The sequence below is a fragment of the Etheostoma cragini genome, chromosome 11 (genome assembly GCF_013103735.1).
Source record: "Etheostoma cragini isolate CJK2018 chromosome 11, CSU_Ecrag_1.0, whole genome shotgun sequence".
Taxonomy (NCBI): Eukaryota; Metazoa; Chordata; class Actinopteri; order Perciformes; family Percidae; genus Etheostoma; species Etheostoma cragini.
In genome coordinates, this window is record NC_048417.1 from 15,726,245 (window position 1) to 15,746,157 (window position 19,913).

The 19,913-nt window shown below is 40.1% G+C and overlaps 2 protein-coding genes across 2 annotated transcripts in view; both read left to right on the forward strand.

Moving 5' to 3' along the window:
- The window catches only part of LOC117953455 (potassium voltage-gated channel subfamily H member 7-like), a 35,903-nt gene extending 27,007 nt beyond the window's left edge, over positions 1 to 8,896 (forward strand). Inside the window, exons 10-15 of the mRNA XM_034886516.1 lie at positions 1,092 to 1,297; positions 1,495 to 1,582; positions 1,743 to 1,904; positions 3,427 to 3,580; positions 5,859 to 6,039; positions 6,536 to 8,896. Coding sequence (XP_034742407.1) covers positions 1,092 to 1,297; positions 1,495 to 1,582; positions 1,743 to 1,904; positions 3,427 to 3,580; positions 5,859 to 6,039; positions 6,536 to 6,847 — 1,103 coding nt within the window. The 3' untranslated portion in view covers positions 6,848 to 8,896. The remainder of the gene's footprint in view (positions 1 to 1,091; positions 1,298 to 1,494; positions 1,583 to 1,742; positions 1,905 to 3,426; positions 3,581 to 5,858; positions 6,040 to 6,535) is intronic.
- A 511-nt stretch (positions 8,897 to 9,407) lies between these two features.
- Positions 9,408 to 19,757, forward strand: ifih1 (interferon induced with helicase C domain 1). Its single transcript, XM_034886525.1, has 16 exons — positions 9,408 to 9,920; positions 10,223 to 10,394; positions 10,524 to 10,643; positions 11,203 to 11,268; positions 13,067 to 13,278; positions 13,883 to 14,093; positions 15,099 to 15,316; positions 16,604 to 16,705; positions 16,807 to 16,930; positions 17,039 to 17,254; positions 18,048 to 18,304; positions 18,415 to 18,564; positions 18,718 to 18,879; positions 18,968 to 19,158; positions 19,279 to 19,372; positions 19,531 to 19,757. Exons 1-16 carry the CDS (start codon positions 9,486 to 9,488, stop codon positions 19,726 to 19,728), a joined length of 2,928 nt encoding a protein of 975 aa, XP_034742416.1. The 5' UTR covers positions 9,408 to 9,485; the 3' UTR covers positions 19,729 to 19,757.
- Positions 19,758 to 19,913: the final 156 nt, after the last annotated feature.

Here is a 19,913-nt window from a genome sequence, read left to right on the forward strand (position 1 = left end):
GCCACATCTAGATTAAAGTTGGCATTATTAATGAGATGAATGCTCTCCAAAGCTGCAACCAACAGAAGAGGGTTTAAGTTTAGCAAATCTGCTGAAACACACAAAAAAACATTACTAACAAACACACTGTGCTGTTGTATTTAATACAAACATAATGCTCCAACAGCACCGTTTTGCTGTAATTTGTTTGTGAAAACCAAACTGTCGCAGCCTCTAACAGGTAGTGGTCAGCTGATAGCGCTAAAGAAATGTTCCTCTTGTAATGATACTGAACCTGACAAGGTTACTTGCATTGTTTCACAAGTGAGGAAATAGTGTCTTACATTACAATCCAGGTTAATGATGATCTAAATCCTTGTGCTGAGAGCTGCATGTTGGGAAGAGATTCAGCACTCTGTGCAAGGCTATTCTCTGGGGTAGAAAGGTGTCCGGTGCATGCTGTGAAAGGCACACTGGCAGCCAACATATCATATCTTTCTTCTGAACCCCTGCTTACAGTGTTGGCATTTAGTGAACCCAGGGACCAACAAAGGGATTTTTTAACAAGGCCTTTAAACTAGACTTCCAGTCCTTTGCTAAGTGGACTCTTACTTTAGTATAGAAAACTTGGATGGTAGTCGTCATGACGTCCTAGCAATATGCTTGGCTTCATTACGCGATAAGCCATTATCAACACACGTTTTTCGCTTTGAAGTATGCAAGTGTGTCAGTCACTATCAAACCCTCCGTTTTTCCCGCACATCAAAGCTGCTTTGAGTTATCAGTTTATCCTCAGCATAAATTTTTGATCAAAGATAGGGAGAAAACTGATGCACACACCTTGGGAGACCATCTACACAGAGAGGAAAGGCTTTTTGATTTTTATTATCCACAAAAACAAACATGTCTGTGCCCTTTTAGTGAGAGCCTGAGGAACAGCGAGACAAGTCTATAGAAAACAAGACTCAACTTATTCTCTATAACGCGCATGGCTCGTTGTAGAAGTCAGTGAAGGTAACACTGACATGTTTTCCCCCATACTAGTGAGCCTTTCGAGAAGATTAATTTTCTTTGTTTGTGTGTGTGTGTGTGTGTGTGTGTGTTGATACCAGGAATAAATGACATATTTGGAGAAATGATCCATCTATTTTCCAAGCCCGGAAAGTCCAACGCTGATGTGCGAGCTCTGAGTTACTGTGACCTGAGCACCATTCAGAGGGAAGATCTGCTGGAGGTGATAGACATGTACCCAGAGTTTGCTGACTACTTCTTCAACAACCTGGAGCTTACCTTCAACCTCAGAGATGAGTCTCCAAAGGTAGACGATATTGCACTGGTATTATGGGAGCTACATGTTCAATTGATGCGATTCACATTGTCAAGGCTATGGACATTCACAGTTATACTGTTATATTTATATTGCAAGATTTAATTAATCTTTTAACAACTTAAAATTTATAAATTTTGACCACTAATTGTATCAATTAATATATATTATTGATCCCATTGTTGCAGCCATCAGGCTCCCAAGGCGGGGATTCAGGCGGCGAGGCCAGTAAGAACATTAAAAGAAGGATCTCTTTTACACCAGATGTATCTAAAGGTAAGTGGAAATTAATCTGCACAGGTCCAGTACGGCCTCTTGTGGTCGCAAATCTGTTCTTTGTTATTGATTACTGAGTGGAGTTCCCTGGGAGAATCTATTCCATAAGGACTACAATACATTGTTATTCCACTGACTCCTGTTGATTGCCCTTCTATAGGGGGAGGCAAAGAAGTTATTAAACCCTTGGGGAGGGGGAGGGAGTCTAACTCGTGCCTGAAGATAAGTTCAGAATTCCTGGGTCCTTCTCCACCCGATGCCCCAGTCCTGGACTCCAATCTTATTGTCAGAGACAACAAAAAGCAAAGACCATCTTTTGAAGGTAATGTGTTTTTGTTTTACTGATAAGTATTATGTCAACATAATCTTGAGAACTTATTAAGAAGTGTTGCTAGGGGTTCCTTGGTGGTGCAGGGCAAACACGTAATTGGCAACAATGAGAGGCCAGTGCGGGTTTTTGTCGTTGTTGTTGTAATAGCAACTTCTATTTGAAGCTTGGAGCAAATGTGTGGAGGTGGTTGAGATCTTTCCGGGCTTCCAATGCTCATTTGACTAACATATACATGAGTTTAAAGGCTTATAGTACACAAAAAGACTGCACAGCGATTTCTAACACTATGAGACAGGATTTTCTAAATTAGGGGAAATAGCAATTGAATCACAGCAATAGCCTAATCTAATCATCAACTGATTATTGTATACAATAAAAGCCAAACATTATAAGCTTCACAAAGGCTTTTATAGCATGGTTATTGCAATACATGGCATCATATTTTACTGCTGCATGTTTTGTACATATCAGCAACAGTCAATTCAATGCCCTATTTTATTTATCTTTTATGATTATTTTTTGGGGCCTTTAAGGCCTTTATTTCCACAGAACAGATGTAAACATAAAAGGAGAGAAAGGGGGGGAGAATGACATGCAGCAAAGGGCCGCCGGTCGGAGTTGAACCCACGGTCGCTGCGTCTTTACGTGTGCTCCTGCTCTACCGAATGAGCTAACCCGGCCACTCAATGCCCTATTTTTTATAAAATAAAAGGACCGGACTATGACACAGGCGTTAAATACATGTAATGTCATTGTCAATGTACATGTTGATGTCATTTAACTCAATATCTGAGGTCTTGGTTGTTGTAACTTCAGGTATCCAATAGTCACATCTGTAAAAGGGGGCCGGGCGTTAAAGACTTACATTTGCAATAACAAATAGTGTCTCTTACTAAACCAGTGTGCTTGATTTAAAAAAAAACTGTCTATAACCTTTTATAGAAATCGCAGAATTTTGAATGAGCAAAGCACATCCCAATGACAAGATTGGCAAACCAAGTAGTTAGAGTTAGACCTTTGTTGATATGAAGAAAACTAAGAACTAAGTGACAGACTGAAGCTGTTAAGCTCTACTGCTGGAAGGATACACAATACGAGGCCACTTAAGGGCAAAGTGCCATTCATGGTAAAGGCACACACAACATCCAACAAGGGTCATCATATCTTTAAAGCTTATCATGATAGTACATAGCCAACTGCACAGACTGCAGCACCTGATAGGGTAATCACAGTAGTCTGTGTTTAAAATCACAAAAGAGGCTCAACACATATCAGTGGACAGCAAGCTGAATACTACCAGGTGCCCAGCAGAGATAACAACAGAGTTAGTTTGCTACTGGAAAACATGGCATCAATTCTCCCAGTACAAGGGCTTGATAGATTACAACAAGGAACCTACACACAGGTCTCCTGTAGAGATTAATTACATTCTATTTTAGTTTTTTTTTAGTGATGACGTTGGCCTGACCCACATGTGATGATGTAAAGCATGCATGTTGGTTTGGCTCTCCAGATCTTTGCTGTGATAAATGGGCCTGTAAGAAGCCTACGGACTACCTGGATGAGTCAGCACATTTGCAGGACCTGAGAGACGATAATTCTGCCACTGAGATCACATATGGAGACCTGGAACACCGCTTAGGTCAGCTTCAAGAGCACTTAAACAGGTACATATATTTTCAGAGTCAGCATTTAGATTTATTGATTTAACAATCGTAAACTAGAAATTACCAGAATTTAAACTTTACCCGTTTATAAACTAGTGTATAATATACAGAGTGTAAAAGTGTTTTTTCTTCTTTATACAGTTCTAAGTCTCAATGGTTACTTTGTGTCACCAGCACAGAAAGTGTTTTACTTTTTTTCTTGATCACAACTTTATTATTTGAGTCCGATAACTCATTCACTCTCTCAGTCACACTGGATACTTCATATATGAGATTTTAAGTTTAGCATTTATAGTATTTTTGCATTATTGTAAATGTCTTATTAACTACAACAGAAAGAGCCAGGAGAAACCGTTGACTGCAACACTTGGAGTAATGCCCCTTTACTGTAGCCTATTGCGCTTAGACACAGTTCAGTTTGCTATTGGTTTGAATGTTGGAAAGTCTGGGTCTCTATGTTGTTGCTCAAACATTGATGTGTATTCCAAATTGTTGGGGAGGTCTCACACTGTCTTACTTCCAACGTTTCATTACTTGACCATCTTCAAACCTGAAGATGAACCTCCGATCAAACCTGGACCGTCTTCAGGTTTGAAGATGGTCCATCTTCTTCAAACCTGAAGATGGTCCAGTACCGAAACGTTGCATATTATTCAAACTTTATATTCTTTGCAAGTAAGAATGTGTGCTGGAGTTTTTCTTTGCAACTCTTGACCTACTTGTCCACTTGTCTCAAGTTGTAGATAATCAAAGTATTTTTCTGTCCTGAGGTCTCAAAGTTACCAACAGAAAAGTAGGAATTAAAAAAAAAAAAAGTACATTTTAGGCGTGAGGGTGTGGCATTTGTTAATAGTTTTGGTCATATTCTGAAGAAATAACAGAATAAAATGTGTGATTACTTGTATTACTTATCCTAACATCAGATTTTCCATTAGTGCCTAATGATTATGGAATGCTTTATTTTTTAAAGTTGTCACCTCCCACACTGCTAAAAGTAAGCCACACTTCCTCTGCCATCACTGGCAACGTTTAGTTCAATTGCCAATGTTCATGAGTAGGTGGAGGAAGGCAAGTAGCTGGCAGTAGCTTTTGTCGGACTCCGAGTGGGTGGCTGGATCTATTGGAAGCCGGATGTACCGCTGCAGAACCAAGTCATATTTAACATTGATAAAGGATGAGTACAACACATTGCAGAGTCTGTGGTAGCTAAACGGAATGTAAAACTGAGGATTGAGAACAAAGTATGTCTGACACATCTTTGTACAATAACGATAACAACAATACAATACCAACTCTTTAGCTAAACTAACTGTAATTAAACAATAGATATGCAAGTAAGCTCACCAGAGCTAATACTGTACACTGCATTTTATTCTCATTATTTTCTGAAGTGGAGAACCACATTGGCCAATATTTTAACCACACACCTGCAGCCAGCAGGCCACCTGAAATAGACACACAAATGAACAGCAGGTGGTATTTTTAGCTTAGATTATCACAGAGACCAAGAGACAGCATCAGGGTGCAGGGAATACCGGGCCGGCAGATTTTATTTGGCACAAGTAAGACATTTTATCCACTGCTCTCTACCTGACCATGTTTTTTCCCAAATGCTATCTGACCGAAGGATGAGAAGCAATTCTCTCTCATTTCGTTTTTTTTATGGCTTTGACTAATCTATCTAAGGATATGGCAGGGAAAGAAATGCTGGTGTAGCATTCTATTCAACAATCTATATAAATATTCAAGACAAATTAAGCTTGCTGGACCTGTAATGAATGTCAACTTTTACTTAATCCCTCATCAGTCGTGATCTAGTAAACAATGCTGCCTTGTACAATAGAGCAGCACACTAAACCAGGGACATAACACATTTTATGTGTATCTTAGATGGGATACAGATAATTAAAAGGTTTTTTCAGCATTACCCACTTTTGCCATAGGCCCTAAAAATAGAGCTTGGATAAAATCTTCTCATAATAAGATTCCCTAAAATGAGTGTGATACAGTCATTTCCACATTAAACACTAAATTCACACCTCCCACAGAAAGCTCATTATCACTCCTTGTATGGACAGCGTATTTTGTCCACTACTTTGGCAGAATGTATTTCCACCATCTCTTCATTTGTCCACTGAAGAGCACAAGCTCCATCTAGTGCTCAATGAAGTACAACTGGCATTACATGATCAGACTTGTGAGAATTATGCATTCATCTTGTCTTTCTTGTCTGTGATTATTTGTCTTTCTTACTTCGTTTTTTTCTGTTCTTTTTGAGGATTGAGTCTCAGCTGATGACAGATATTCAGACCATCCTGCAGCTGCTGCAAAGACAACCGACACTGGGACCTCCAGCCTACAGCACTGTGACTGCCAGTCCAGACTATCACAGACCTGCTGTGAAGGTCCAGCCAGTTGCTCTGACTGCAAGAGATTTTTTCAGCCATACAGGAACTCAAGTAAGGAGGTTTTAGAAGGTAGTGACAGTTTTCTTCCCATACAATAAGTTATTTTTGCACATATGTTCATGAAACATTGCTTTTTTCTGGCAAAGCACAATCACTCAAGTCATCAGTGGTGTTTAAGGAGGCAATGAGGGTGTTTCTATATAAAGACATGTCTTATATTGCTTTGCTCCTACCTGTTTTGATTGAATGGTGTGCCTACCACGGTGTTTGCTAGAAAGTCTGGACAATCACAGGAACCAGTCTGAGCCACTTGATGACATTAGCCTTGTCCATGTGGGAGTCTAAACAGGCTAAAAAAAATTATTGAAAATTCACTTCACAATTCTAAACCATTTTAACTAAGAATAGGTTATCCAAGTTGAAACAAAATATTGAATGAAAACCACATGTTGAAATTATGAAATAACATTCCGTTTTAGAGTTAATACAGGTCCGTTAACTCCTAAGCTGGCAACTAAGTTGCATATTCTGCCACTCTTCTTCTTAGGGCCCCAGCCTCCAACTGGAGAAGGCCATTCAGGAATCCAAAGACTCTCTGTCGAGCTTGGCCAACATGAATGCGCCCAATGAGGGCAGCCTTACAGCTATGCTTGTACAAAGAAATACAGAGCCACAACAGCAACAACAGCAGCAGCAACAGCAACAGCAACAGATCCCAGGGCATCAACAGTCTGCACTGATCTTTCTTCCAACTGAAACCTCTTCCACCTCCTCTTCCTCACAAGCCCCTTCTGACTCCAACCTGAACACCACTGGACTCCATAGACCTATTTTAGACCAAGAGTTTCCAAGGCCATAAACCTTCCTGCACCACAGTGTTCATATATCTGGGTTGTACTTTATGTAGCATCATTTTAGCAGCATGCTGAGACAGCCATCTGTGTTGTCCATTTGCTATGGCTTGATAATAGCAGTAAGATGTGGATTTGTTTGATTGTGCATGTGGATTAAAAAACTGTTTGCTGCAGTTAACAGTGTGTTAAACTGCAGTTATCAGTGGAATAACAATGGTTACATAATGTGACGGTAATTTTATCAACATTGTAGCCCTTTGATGAACCCTTTAAGCATCAGACTTTACACAGTCAAAATGTACATTCACACACCTATCAGGATCAGAATGAACCTAGTCAACCACACCTACACAACCCTATACAGCACTTCCCCATATACTAAGTCTACAGCTTCCTAACTAAGTTCAGCTTAATGAGCAAGGAGGCAGGTTAAAGGAATCCACCTGGTTGTGATAGAACTAAAACTACAAGACCTAATCAACTTTCTCTTTCACCCAGGCTTTCTACTCTAATGGGCTCTAAAGGACTCTGTACCTCTCCTTGTGCCACAACATTTCATGTCCCAAAACACAATTGGTCATGCCGAGTGGGCCACAAGGCTAGAGTCAGCCATAATGAACACCTCACCTGCTGTTTGCAAATGGGTTTAAAAGCACTGGTGCACCAGTCCAACTACATTCACAACAAGGAGGAGAGGAGCGGACTGACCTACCTCACACTAGACTGGTCGCAATGTCTAGCAATACCCATCACCCAGGCCATAGCCGCTATAGCTCACCAGTCTGTGCAGCAGATTGAGGACGGCCCAAAAAAACAGCAAGTGCATGCACAGCATGATTTAAGCCAACTGCTCCTCAACATCCCCAGGTAACGTACCTTAAGGTGCTGAACGTGCTTGGCAAGATTCAGGGAGGGACCCAAAGCAGGGACTTATCGCAAAGACATACACTCAAAAAAAAGTCAAAGCCCTTTCTGGTCCATGGAAGACCAGGACCAGGACTTAAGATCGTATGTGCTGGCTTTAGGACCCCCCATCTCTGTCACCAGGTTGTCCAGGAAGTTTGCAACCTGAGACTTAGACGCAAGAATGGAAGCCAAAGCTAGGGCCCTGCATGACTTTGTGTCCTGTGTCCTGTTAGAGCCTGTTAAGAGTCTAAACCCTGTGCAAATACAGACTCTGCCACTCAGAGGGCCTGCATATAAACATACTATACAAACTATTTTCTTCAGCTATTAGTGTAATACAGTATTATTACAAAGGTGTGAGAATAGTTTTCTTATCCTTAGTAGTATGCCCATCTTCTTTGAAGTGTGACTCAGGGTTTATGGAAAATTGCACTGCAAAATACAGTACAGTATCAAGTATACTGTAGTTTTCTTTTTTGAACGATGTGCATTATTACTGCAATTGCTGACGTGCATCTACTGCACGATGTTAAGCCAACAGAACACACCATACATGCTTGTCTGGGCAGATATTATAACATGCAGATTTACAAATATTTTGCTGATATCCGAGAGCTATAGACCTCTGACAAACAAGTATGGTGTAGATATTTCTACATGGCAGTGCATGTGTTTTATATTTATATATTTACTGTTTTGCACTGCGTATGAGCCCAAAGTAGCACATTTCAATATAAAATGATGTCAGCATATTTGTCTCTCTTTAGGATGTATTTAGGAGTGTTTTGGAAAAGAGGGGGACACACTGAAAGTTAGTAGCGCATAAGCAGGCCTCAGAGAAGGTCTTGTGCCTATACAACCAATCTAAATGCTAAGTCGCCATCATCTTCATGTATAACTAACCATAACATTGACAAAGCATATTGTTTCCCTGTACTTTTTTTATTGGCAATGTACAATAAAGTTAAAATGCTGTTAGGAAATTGTTAGACAGTAGATACATTACGTTGCAAGATGTAAAAAAATAAAATAAAATAAAAACGTACATTATATGAGAAACTCTTGAGCAGAACAGTAAATACATATGTTTGTTTTGAAGATGTGGAAGCAATAAATGAAATCACTTTTAGTTTTGTCATATAGGTGTATTTACAATGAATATACTGTCATTACTCAATGCATCGTTTACGAGTTTACGAATTTCTTGGTTTGTATTGGTATGTCTTAATCTACAAAGTTATGGTAAGTCAATGTTTTTAATTAATTACTCTACTTACTCTTAATTAGACCTCTACAAAGGTTGAAACTAGGCAGAGCTATGCTGGGAATTACATCAGGTCACAAAGTCAATGGTACAATGGTAAAGCTGTCCCACTTTTGTAAGTGCAAAATGAGCGTGAGGGTGAAGACAAACAGTTTTAATCAGCCACAAAAAAAAACACCTAAGTGAATGGTATAATATTCTATATTGACACATAGATAACAGGCTATACATGACACGCCCCTATTAACAGTTTAGTCCTGATAGGTCACTGTTAGAAATTTGTACCTACTACTGACACCCAGTGGCCAGTTTAATTATTGAGAGTGTGGGAGAAATGAAACTGAAAGTGTTTTATTTCCTCGAGACAGTGAATCATCGGTTGTTGTTTTTTTGCTGCTGCCAGTAGATTTGATCTCCACCAGAGCCAGTCTGTACACCGGGATCAGCCTTATCGGACAGCTAGTGGAGTTGAAATGGCTTCCGATGAAGACGATGTCAAGGAGGGTCTCATTGAAGTCTACCGGCGGAGGTTGCGAGAGCTTATTGTTGTGGATCGGGTTCTGGATCATTTACATTTCCTCAAATGCGACCAAAAGGAGCTGATCAGACAAAAAGCGAGGACAGATGGTAACATAGCAGCCACGGATCTCCTTATTACCGCAGTCTTGAAGAAGCCACACACTCCTGGCTGGTTCAGGGCATTTGTTGATGCTTTGGAACATTCAGGTTGTAAACATGCTGCAAAATACCTGCAGATCAATCCCCCCGAACCTGAAGTGGAGGCAGAGAATGATTACTGTGTCAAGCTTATTCAGTTGCTCTCTCCCAGTCTTGTGGAAATGCAGACAGACGAGGTGTGCCTCCACTGTTTCTCTAAAGGCCTGATCTCCCAGGAGGACTCGGACTTGGTAAGAACACTGTTTTAGTGATCCACAGCTGATCATTTCTTCATTCATTTTGATTAGCACTTAGCATTAAAAAGCTCACAGTAAATGTATAGTAGACCTACTGTCAACACATGTAGCCTAGTTTGAATACAACTTCAGTGTTTGTAGTTTTTCTTTCTTAGTTCACTTTAATGACCCAGTAGATGTGTTTGCAGTGATTGACCACAAGATGGCAGACAAATGCACTTATCTGATTTGCAGAGCACTGTACTTCACTCTGAATGCATAGCCAGTGTACTCCAGTTATTATGCTTGTTTTGTAGATTAAATCTAGAACAGCAAACAAAGGACCCCAATGTGGAGCCCGTGAACTTCTGAGATGTATCGTGAGAGCTTCAACAGGATGGTTTTCTACATTTCTCGATATTTTGCATAAAACTGGCCACCAAGACCTGTATGAGCTAACAGGAGGGCCACCAGACTCTGACAAAAACGGTAAATAGCACACCCATCACAGGGAATGTCATTAGTCATTAGATCTTGTGGATTAGAAAAACAAGTATATTTGGTAGAGATTATTAATTATTGCAAATGCCAAATTGTGATTTATTTATTTCTCATTAGGCGCAGATGAGAAACTGCCTTCACCAATGGATGAATCTACAGGAAGTGCAGCAGCAGCCACTGGAAGCTGTGATAGCCCACAGTTTATGGACATCAGCACATCCGAGGAGCCTGAAGCAGGTCTTACCGAACACCTCTGTTCATCAATCAGTTGAACAAATATATCTTTACATTGGATAACATCTGATAGTGGTCTGGCTCATCTACATATTGAACAAGTCAAATAACTGGATTTGTACATTCATAGGCAGGTTGTTTATGGTTCAGTTCACCCAAATCACAAAATGTATGGTTACGTGCAACGGTTATATGGGGACATGTTTATCAAACTTGTTTCTTAAGTAGAAGATGAGTCACATGAGATATGTCACTCTCAAACTGTCCATACGGATTACCATGAGTAACCGGGACGTTGTTTGTTGAAAAGGTTTTTCAAATGTAATTTATTTATGATTGAAGGATCACACAGACCATTCAATTCACCCCTCTTTTAGTGGAAAGGCAGAAGGAATGTATATCTGCAACCATATGCATAGATACCACCAGGCAGGAGAGGTGAAATTTAGCCTTTTGTCATTTGGGTGAAGTGACCCTTTAGCAGCTGATAGGCTGTACACAGTTAACAAGACCAGCATTTATGTCTTGCCTTTCTTGACTGTTATTTTCATACCTTTTTCAGACCTATATGAAGCAGTGAGCACTGGTCCCAGACAACTACCACACAGCTTGGACACCCCACAACCAGGTGTGACTGATCCACCTCTAAACATACTGTTAATGTTGTTCAGGTATTAAAAGTATTGTAGTATACAAAAAGCCTGTTGTGGGTCCTAGTAGAGCACGAATGAAAACCAAACTCATAGTGAGAAAAAATCTCAAAAGACTCTCAAAAGTCTGGATATGTAAATTTACTGTCATAAAGTCATAATGAGTGTGCTTGGAACATGTTGCAAATGGAACCTTTCTGCCTGCTCAACACCAAAGAATATCTTCCATGTGTTGTACTATGATCAACCACATAGAGGTCAGAGAGGACAAAGCATAGCCAGAGCTTCAAATGAAAACCACATGCTGACTCTCTGTCAGCGCATTGTAAAGTAATGTAAAGGAAAGGTTTCATTCAAGTCACTGTGGAGTGGGGCCTTCCTTTACACCTCTAGGCCTAATGAGGCAGTGGAAATAATTATACAATCTAAAAAAATGCAGGAAGTGTCTTTTATGTTCTTAATGTGAGGCTAGAGTACATTTTGTCTCATTAATGTGAGTAATATCATGGACCAGACTGGTTGGCCAGAGTGCACTGTTAAAACAGAAAGGATTACATGTAAAATGTATCTACCAGACGGTAAAAAATGAGTTATATATGCATAATTATTTGTGGCTCTTTTCAAATTAATTTCACTGCACTAAATCAAACAGAAAAACAAGTCTCTTGATTTTCTGTTATTATTGGAACTGTACTAAACATAGCTGATTGTTAACTTTCCAGTTGTAATAAGTTTAGCGTCTGGGAACTGCTGGTAAAAATCCAGGGGGCCTCACAGGCCACCGTTTACTCTTTCATTGTTGTTAAAGCTCTCTCTTGCCATCGGCACGGATGTGAATTTACTTCTATGTAGCTGCTTGAACAGTACTTTAACCTCTGGTATCCCAAGTCTGAGAGAGAAAATTAAAAGCTGTCTGCGCTGAGAAAAAGAAAAAGAAAAACGTTCCGGGGGTTTGAACCTATAACTAAGTTGAAACTTGGAACCTTGAGTTGGAGGTAGCAGAGGACGTGATACATACATATTGATGTTGGTGCCTTAGTCATGTTGTATCCTCATCCTAGACAGAGCAAATGAGTCATGGGCCTGCCAGCAACTTTAAGTCTGACTGAAATGAATCATAGCAAGTCTACTCTCCGTGCAAACAGGAAAATAAGACACAATGCTGCCATCAAGACCAGGGAAAACATTAGTGAAATGACATGTGATAAAATTATACACTCCAAGCAGCTTGAGAAAATTAAATAATTTATAAATGCACACAGATGTTAGCTTGTGCCTGATGTTTGATTATTTTTGGAAAATTTGAGCCAGTTAAATTGTCTCATATCCCTCTTTAAATGTGACTTCAAGTTGTGGACTTGTAATGATGTTGTAAAAGGCCATATTACATATATTGGTTTGTACTCAAACAACAATATCAGCTGCTTTTGACATAGTTCTTTAAATCTTTCAACTTGTTTGGACTAAGCAAGTACAGTACAATAGTGCCTCTTACTGACATGATTTGTAGTGCACGGTGTTCATATCTTTACCACCTAAGACGTGGTTTCATAGGTGCTTTACTCAGAGCTTGTATATGTCTTGTAAAGTATGTATAGAACATTCCATGAATTTCATTCATATGCATACAGTTTGCTTTGCATTTTTAACAGCACAGGACCAAAACCACAAACAATGACAAGTCGTTTCCTACTGGTAATGCCTGTAATCGTGGGTTGCTGACATAGGCAAGAAGGTTTTGTGTGTCTGAACCTCTGCTCTGCATTACTGATCCAGAAGCCGCTCCCGGAGGCCCAGAAACAGCTGATATTGTTCTTCGAGATTATCAGAAGGATGTTGCTAGACCTGCCTTGGAGGGGGAAAACATCATCATATGCCTCCCGACAGGAAGTGGTAAAACCAGAGTTGCAGTGTATATTACCAAAAAACATCTGGACCGCAGGAGGACAGAGGGGCATTCAGGGAAAGTGGTTGTCCTGGTGAACAAGGTACAATAACCCAAGTCTGGTATACCTGATGAATGGCTTTTTCATTGTATGTTGACCTACTTTTGTCCTTTTCAAATAAAAAGAAAACATTCGGTCTTTCAGTCTATTTGCACATGTGGGTCAGCTCACCACAAACTACAGGCTATGAGGTTTAGATAGTCCCCTGCTCTTTAGTACTATTTGGCATGCATGCCATCTGCTCTGCACTGGAAAAGACCACTACTAAATCTATTTTGGATGGAAGGTTTTCCAGCTATAAAAATAGTTGAGAAATAGTGATTGTATGTGACTGAAACTGATCATAGTGGTTCATTCTTCAATACTGGAAAAAAACAGAATTATAACATGCCTAGCAGTGTCCCTGCAGAAAAAAGGGAGCTTCACACCCTGATCTTTAAACAATGAACTAAAATCTTCTAAATCGTGACAAAGCATTTATTGTGATCATAACCAAACGCACCCTCACATCACCAGGAGCTTTGTAGGAATAGAGACATTGCAGCTATTTCTTTATTTCTTTTATTGAGAGTTATTTCTATTTGTGAAATTTTTTAACCTTGTTGCATCGACAGCATAAAACTGAATGTGCTCTGGTGTCCGCCAGGTTCCTCTTGTTGAGCAGCATTATTCTGCCGAGTTCTTGCCGTATTTGAAGCCTTCCTATAAAGTGGAGAGAGTCAGCGGAGACTGCCAGCTCAAGATTTCTTTCACAGAGATCGTGAAGAACAACGACGTCATCATTTGCACAGCCCAGATCCTCGAGAATTTCTTGGAGAGGTCTAACAAAGGGGAGGATGAAGGGGTGAAATTAAGCGGTATGATTTTACAATATGATTTTACAAAAGTATAAAAAACTTTTAGTAATTTCCTTGGGTTTTTAGTAAACTTGTTCACCACTTAAAAACAAACCAGTGGTCAAAATTTAAATATATATCTTTTTATAAAAGCTTCCTAAAACCTTTAGTTAAAATCTGTCTAGGCTTAAACCACAGACATTGACAGGTTTTGGAATAGAAAGCCACCCGGAGGACTCATAACAACTCCCCTGATGATACCTGACAGGATGTTGTCAAAGTCTTCCGGCTCTGCTGTTCACTCTTGTTGGCACTCACCAGTCCAAGGTGGAATAGCCACCTCAGTGGAACATATGCTGTTTGTTGAAACGCCTGAGAGCGTGTCCTTTTTCTTTTTCCTTTTTTTCCTATCTCCTGCCTTCCAGGCCACACGTCTGTTCAAGCCATCAGTGTGTGGCTGCTGAAATTCACATGAGAGCATCTATCACCCACAGTACATCAAGCTGCCACTTCTCCATACTCTTTTTCCTCCAGGGACACATTTGTATCACTCTGGTTAAACTTGTACACGTGAAGGATTATTATAATTCACCTCACTCACTCGCACTTTTGTAAAATGCAAAAATAAGAAATGAGTTCGAGCTATTTTTGAAGTTTTCCAGCACATGTTATTGTGTGGCTGAAACTGCTGTGTCAGGTTCCCAGAAAAGTGCTTGTTTGTGTGGGAGAATCTCTCTCGCAGAAAGATGTTATAATCTGCGAGTGACAATCACCTCTATTTATTCAAGAAACACAAATAAATGACATTTAAATAGCATGTCTTGGTAGAGAAAATTGTAGTCCCTGGACGGTAATGTAACAGTGAGAGATGCAGAAATGTAAATGTTATTGTTTCAAAAAAAGCAAGCAACCATCTTGCTCAACAATGTTCTTACGAGATCTCTGAATCTTACAATGTCTGAAAAATACTGTACTGTACAATACATTCATTGAAATCTTTGGTTGTCATGTCTTCTCTTCATGTAGATCTGACCCTGATTGTAATAGATGAGTGCCACCACACTCAGAAGGGAGAAGTGTACAACCACATAATGATGCGCTACCTGATGCAGAAGCACAAGAACAGCAGGCTGAAGAAGGAGCAGAAAAAGCCTGTGCCCCTCCCTCAGATCCTGGGCCTGACTGCCTCACCGGGGGTCGGGGCAGCCACCATGATGAAAAAAGCCGAGGACCACATTCTGCGCGTAACTACTTTTCTCAGCTTCCTATGTAGACAAAAGCACAGAGCACATATTAGCCTATGTGTACAAAATATAAGCTACATCTTACAATGTAATGCAATCAACTATAATAACAGCAGAGACTATAAGGCTGTTTTCAGCTGATTTTAAAATTGGGATCTGATCAGAATTAAACAACTCTCCTGAGTATCTCACCTGGCAGCAGAATGTGTCTCCAAATGCGTCTTGATTGACCACTTGTGATCAGATTTCAAATTCCTGGTCTATAGGCAAATATAGGCATGCAACGACGAGTGAAAAAGCGTTTCCTGCAGCCTGTCTGTGTGCCGAAAGGACCTAACTTTTTTTCTGCATGATGACGATTTTGTGTTTTTTGCTGCTTCACAATGCAAGCTTTTAAATAACTAGGGTAAAAGAAACGTGTTGTTCACCCTTTGATGCCCGCTAGATGTTAAAGTGTAAGAGCAGGAATGTCTGTAGTAAAATCCTACCTATTCGTGAAGTTGGCTTCATTTTTTTAAACTGAAAACAAGGTTATTGTATACCGGCAGCCCCTGGCGACCGCCATACCACCGTCAACAGAGAGCCACATACCTCAAGAGAGCCAAGAAAATAATAGCAGGCAGCACTGGAACAAAAGCATGACAGTATGAAAATAACATCCAAAACCCGTTTTTGTGACAGGAGAAATACTTTGAATGAGTACGTAGTTCACATTTGAGTAGGCAGTTCTTTATGTGGCCGAGGACACATTTGCGTACACACTGCTACAAGTATGTGGTCATGTGGTCTAAGTGATTGGATCTCAATCTTCCTGGGTGCATTCACACCTGTACTTAGAGCTGTCCACTTGTGATCGGATCACTCAGGGAGATTTTTCAAACCCGGTGTAAATGTGGTTTACAGTCTATAAAATCACTGATGATATTTTTTGATTGCAGTACATTTTACAGCTATGGCCCTAATAGTCTCCACACCTAGTATATACACTTCGCCATAAACTACATCATTTTCTTTCTTTTAGTTTAACTTTTCATTGTTTGTTTTCATCTAAATCCTGCCTTAGTCATCAAGAATCTTGTTCATCCAGTCAAGCAGTTCCAAATGTTCCACACTCCCTCTGCACACACACCAGCCATAAAGTTTCCTACAACCACAAAAGTCAAAAATTTAAAACAGCCTTTTGGCTTTAACTTTCTGTCTGGTATGCAGAGTAGAAATAGTGTGTATCACTGGCATGGAGATGTCTGATTTTGATTAATTCGAACAATGTAAATCTGTTTGTTTTAGATTTGTGCAAACTTGGACGCTTCCAAAATTATGACAAAGAGCCTTGGGGAACACAAAAGAGAACCAAGAAAAGTCGTTGAAACTGTCGAAGACAGAAAAGAGGTACATTTGTTCATCAGGAAATGACATGGTGGTAGCTTTATGGTACAGTTTCTCTCTAAGGAACAGCATTGGGAGTGTTGGAGTCTTTGTATCCTTTTCAGGATCCCTTTGGCGATGTAATCAAGAACATCATGAACGCCATCCATGCCCACGCGGAGCTGAACCCTACCTCTGACCTTGGCTCTCAGAATTATGAACAGTGGGTTGTTCAAAAAGAGCGAATAGGTGAGCACAATTTTTAAAGCTTCGGGGATACTGAACCCCTGTCCATCTTTTGATAACAAACTACCTGGCTTCTTCTTAGACCTGAATGCTTGTCTCTATCCGTTTTAGCGGCAACAGAGGAAAATCAGAAGGTGCGGGTATGTGCAGAGCACCTCAGACAGTACAGCGAGGGCCTGAATCTTAGCAACACCATTCGCATGCGTGATGCCTTCAGTTTCCTGAACAAATACTACGACGAGGAGCTTAAGAAAAAAGCCACACCAGATGATGAGCAGAACATACAAATCACAGATACTGAGAGATTCCTCTTCAATTTGTTTAAAGGTATGTGGTGTTTGGCAAAATCCCAAGTGATTTGTTATCAGTACTGTTACAGCATTTTAACCCAATAGCTTATTTGCTTTGTTGCCGAGAGTTAGATGAAAAGGTTGATACCAAATTCATATCTGTGAATATAGTTCACAGATACAGTTAGTTAGTTTATCTTAGCATAAAGACTAGAAACACAGGGAAACAGCTGACCGGGTTCTGTCCAACAGAACAGAATCCAATACGCAACACCAATTTTACTAACTTATGTGTTATATCTTGATTGTCTAATCTTTACAAAAAACAAACTGCAAAACAAGCATGTTGGGGTTTCCATTCCATGTAATTTAGTTGATGCTTTTATCCAAAGTAATGCTATATATCAGAGGTTTCACGCCTCTGGAGCAATAGGAGTTATGTGTGAATTGAACCCAGAGCTCCCACACCAAAGCCATGTGTCATATATACTGCGCCATCACCACCACAAGAATGGGTAACTTCCTGGCTCTGGCTGGTTGCCTGGTAACCCAACGGCAATAACAAGATTTATAGTTTTTTTGTTTTTTGTACAGATTAAACAAACAAGATACAACGTGCTAATTAATAAGCTTTAGATGTGCTGGCAGATTTAGTTATCTTTTCCCCTTTTCTTCCAGTCTTCTAATCTACTGTGACTGGCTACTGGCTATGATGACATTTCATCAATCTTCTCATAAAACTCTCAACAAGGAACAAGAAAGTATATAAACCCATTTCCTATAACCTCTAAAATTATACAAAGACTTTCTTTGAATTCTATGTTTTGCAGAGAAGAAGGAAGAGCTGCAAAAGCTTGCAGATAATCCACTATATGAAAATGACAGCCTGTCTAAACTAAGAAGTAAAGTTCTGCGTGAGTTCAGCAGCAGGGAGGCGGCCAGGGGGATAATTTTCACCAAAACACGGCGCAGCGCCATCGCTCTAAGTCAGTGGATACAGGAAAACCCCAAGTTTGCGGACGTTGGAGTCAAAGCCTCACATATGATCGGAGGAGGAGACCAGAGTGTTGTTAAGCCAATGACCGCGGTGAATGCACAATACACAAACTGCAGCACAGTTTCCTCTAGCATTCAACACACGTCCAATTCTAATCCAATTCACACTTACCCTCCTCCATATAAATGTGTGTTGATTAGGCCGAGCAAAGGGACGTGTTGACCAAATTCCGTGATGGTGACGTCAACTTGCTGATTGCTACCACCGTGGCGGAGGAAGGTTTGGACATAGCAGCGTGCAACTTTGTCATTCGATACGGCCTCGTGACCAATGAGATTGCCATGATTCAGGTCAGTAATGTCAGTCATCAAATGAGGAATTACATGTAGTGCCTGTTAACGATTATCATTTCTACGTCCAGTAATGAAGTCATCATTTTACAATGTTGCAATGAAATGTTAAAGTGGTTGCTTACCACTGACTCTAGCATTACCTTTTTGCAGGCACAAGGCAGAGGAAGAGCTGAGGACAGCAGTTACACTCTGGTCGAGGTGAAGAACTCTGGGGTAGCTGAGAAGGAATGTGTCAATGAGTTCCGCATTAACATGATGAACAAAGCCATTGACAAAATCAGGGCCTTAGATCAAGCAGACTACGACAAACGGGTACGTTCACGTCCAACTTTAAAAAGAAAACTGAAACCATCATTGCTGTGTAAGACTTTTCTGTGTGATTTTTTTCTCCTTTCATTAGATCTTAGAGTTTCAAATTCAGGCTATAATGGAGGAGAAGGTGAGAATGACAAAGAATAAGAAGAAAAAAATGCAGAATGAGAAATGTGAAGTGAAGTTTAGCTGCCGAAGCTGCAGCAAACCCGTTTGCACCGGTGAGGACATCCGGATCATCGAAAATATGCACAGAGTTAATGTTACACCAGAGTTCAGGTGCGAGTCAACTTTTACATTGTTCGGTGATGTTTGCCATAACTTATTATGATGAATTATATGCATGCTTCTCAAAGTTGCTCAAAATTAAATCAAATATTGAATTGTTTTTTTTTGCAGTCAACTTTTTATTAAGAGAGAAAACACGACCCTTCAAGAGCGACTTCTAGATTATGAGACCAATTACTTCATAGCGTGCAAAGACTGTGGCCTGGTAGGTGTATTTTATGTGCCCGTTTTGGAAAAAACACTTATTTGCTTTCTTCGGTCAATGAACAATTTGCTTACTCAATGTAAAAACCTAAATAAACTACCATATCATCGATTTTATATGGTAACGTCGATGATTGATTTAAATGATTTCTGTTGCAGCGATGGGGTTCCATGATGATCTACAGAGGAATCGAATGCCCCTGCCTCCACGTGAAAAACTTTGTGGTGACGTTCAACGGAAAGAAGATCGGCAAGTGCACCAAGTGGAGTGAACTCGCCATCAACTTTCCCGCCTTCGACTACGCTGAACACGCGAGCCGTTTGGCAGATAAATCAGACGACGAAGACACTTACTGAATCACAACTGCGTAGACTCACTAATACTCCCAAAAACATTGACTTCTGTAAAATTATTATGTTTAGATTGCACAGGATTAATTACTGCACCTGTGCCAATGGTAAATGCAATGCTTCTTTTGAGTGCTACAATGTTCTTGCAATGATAACTGGAGTCTGTGATGTTGGTGGTGGGTTAAAGAATG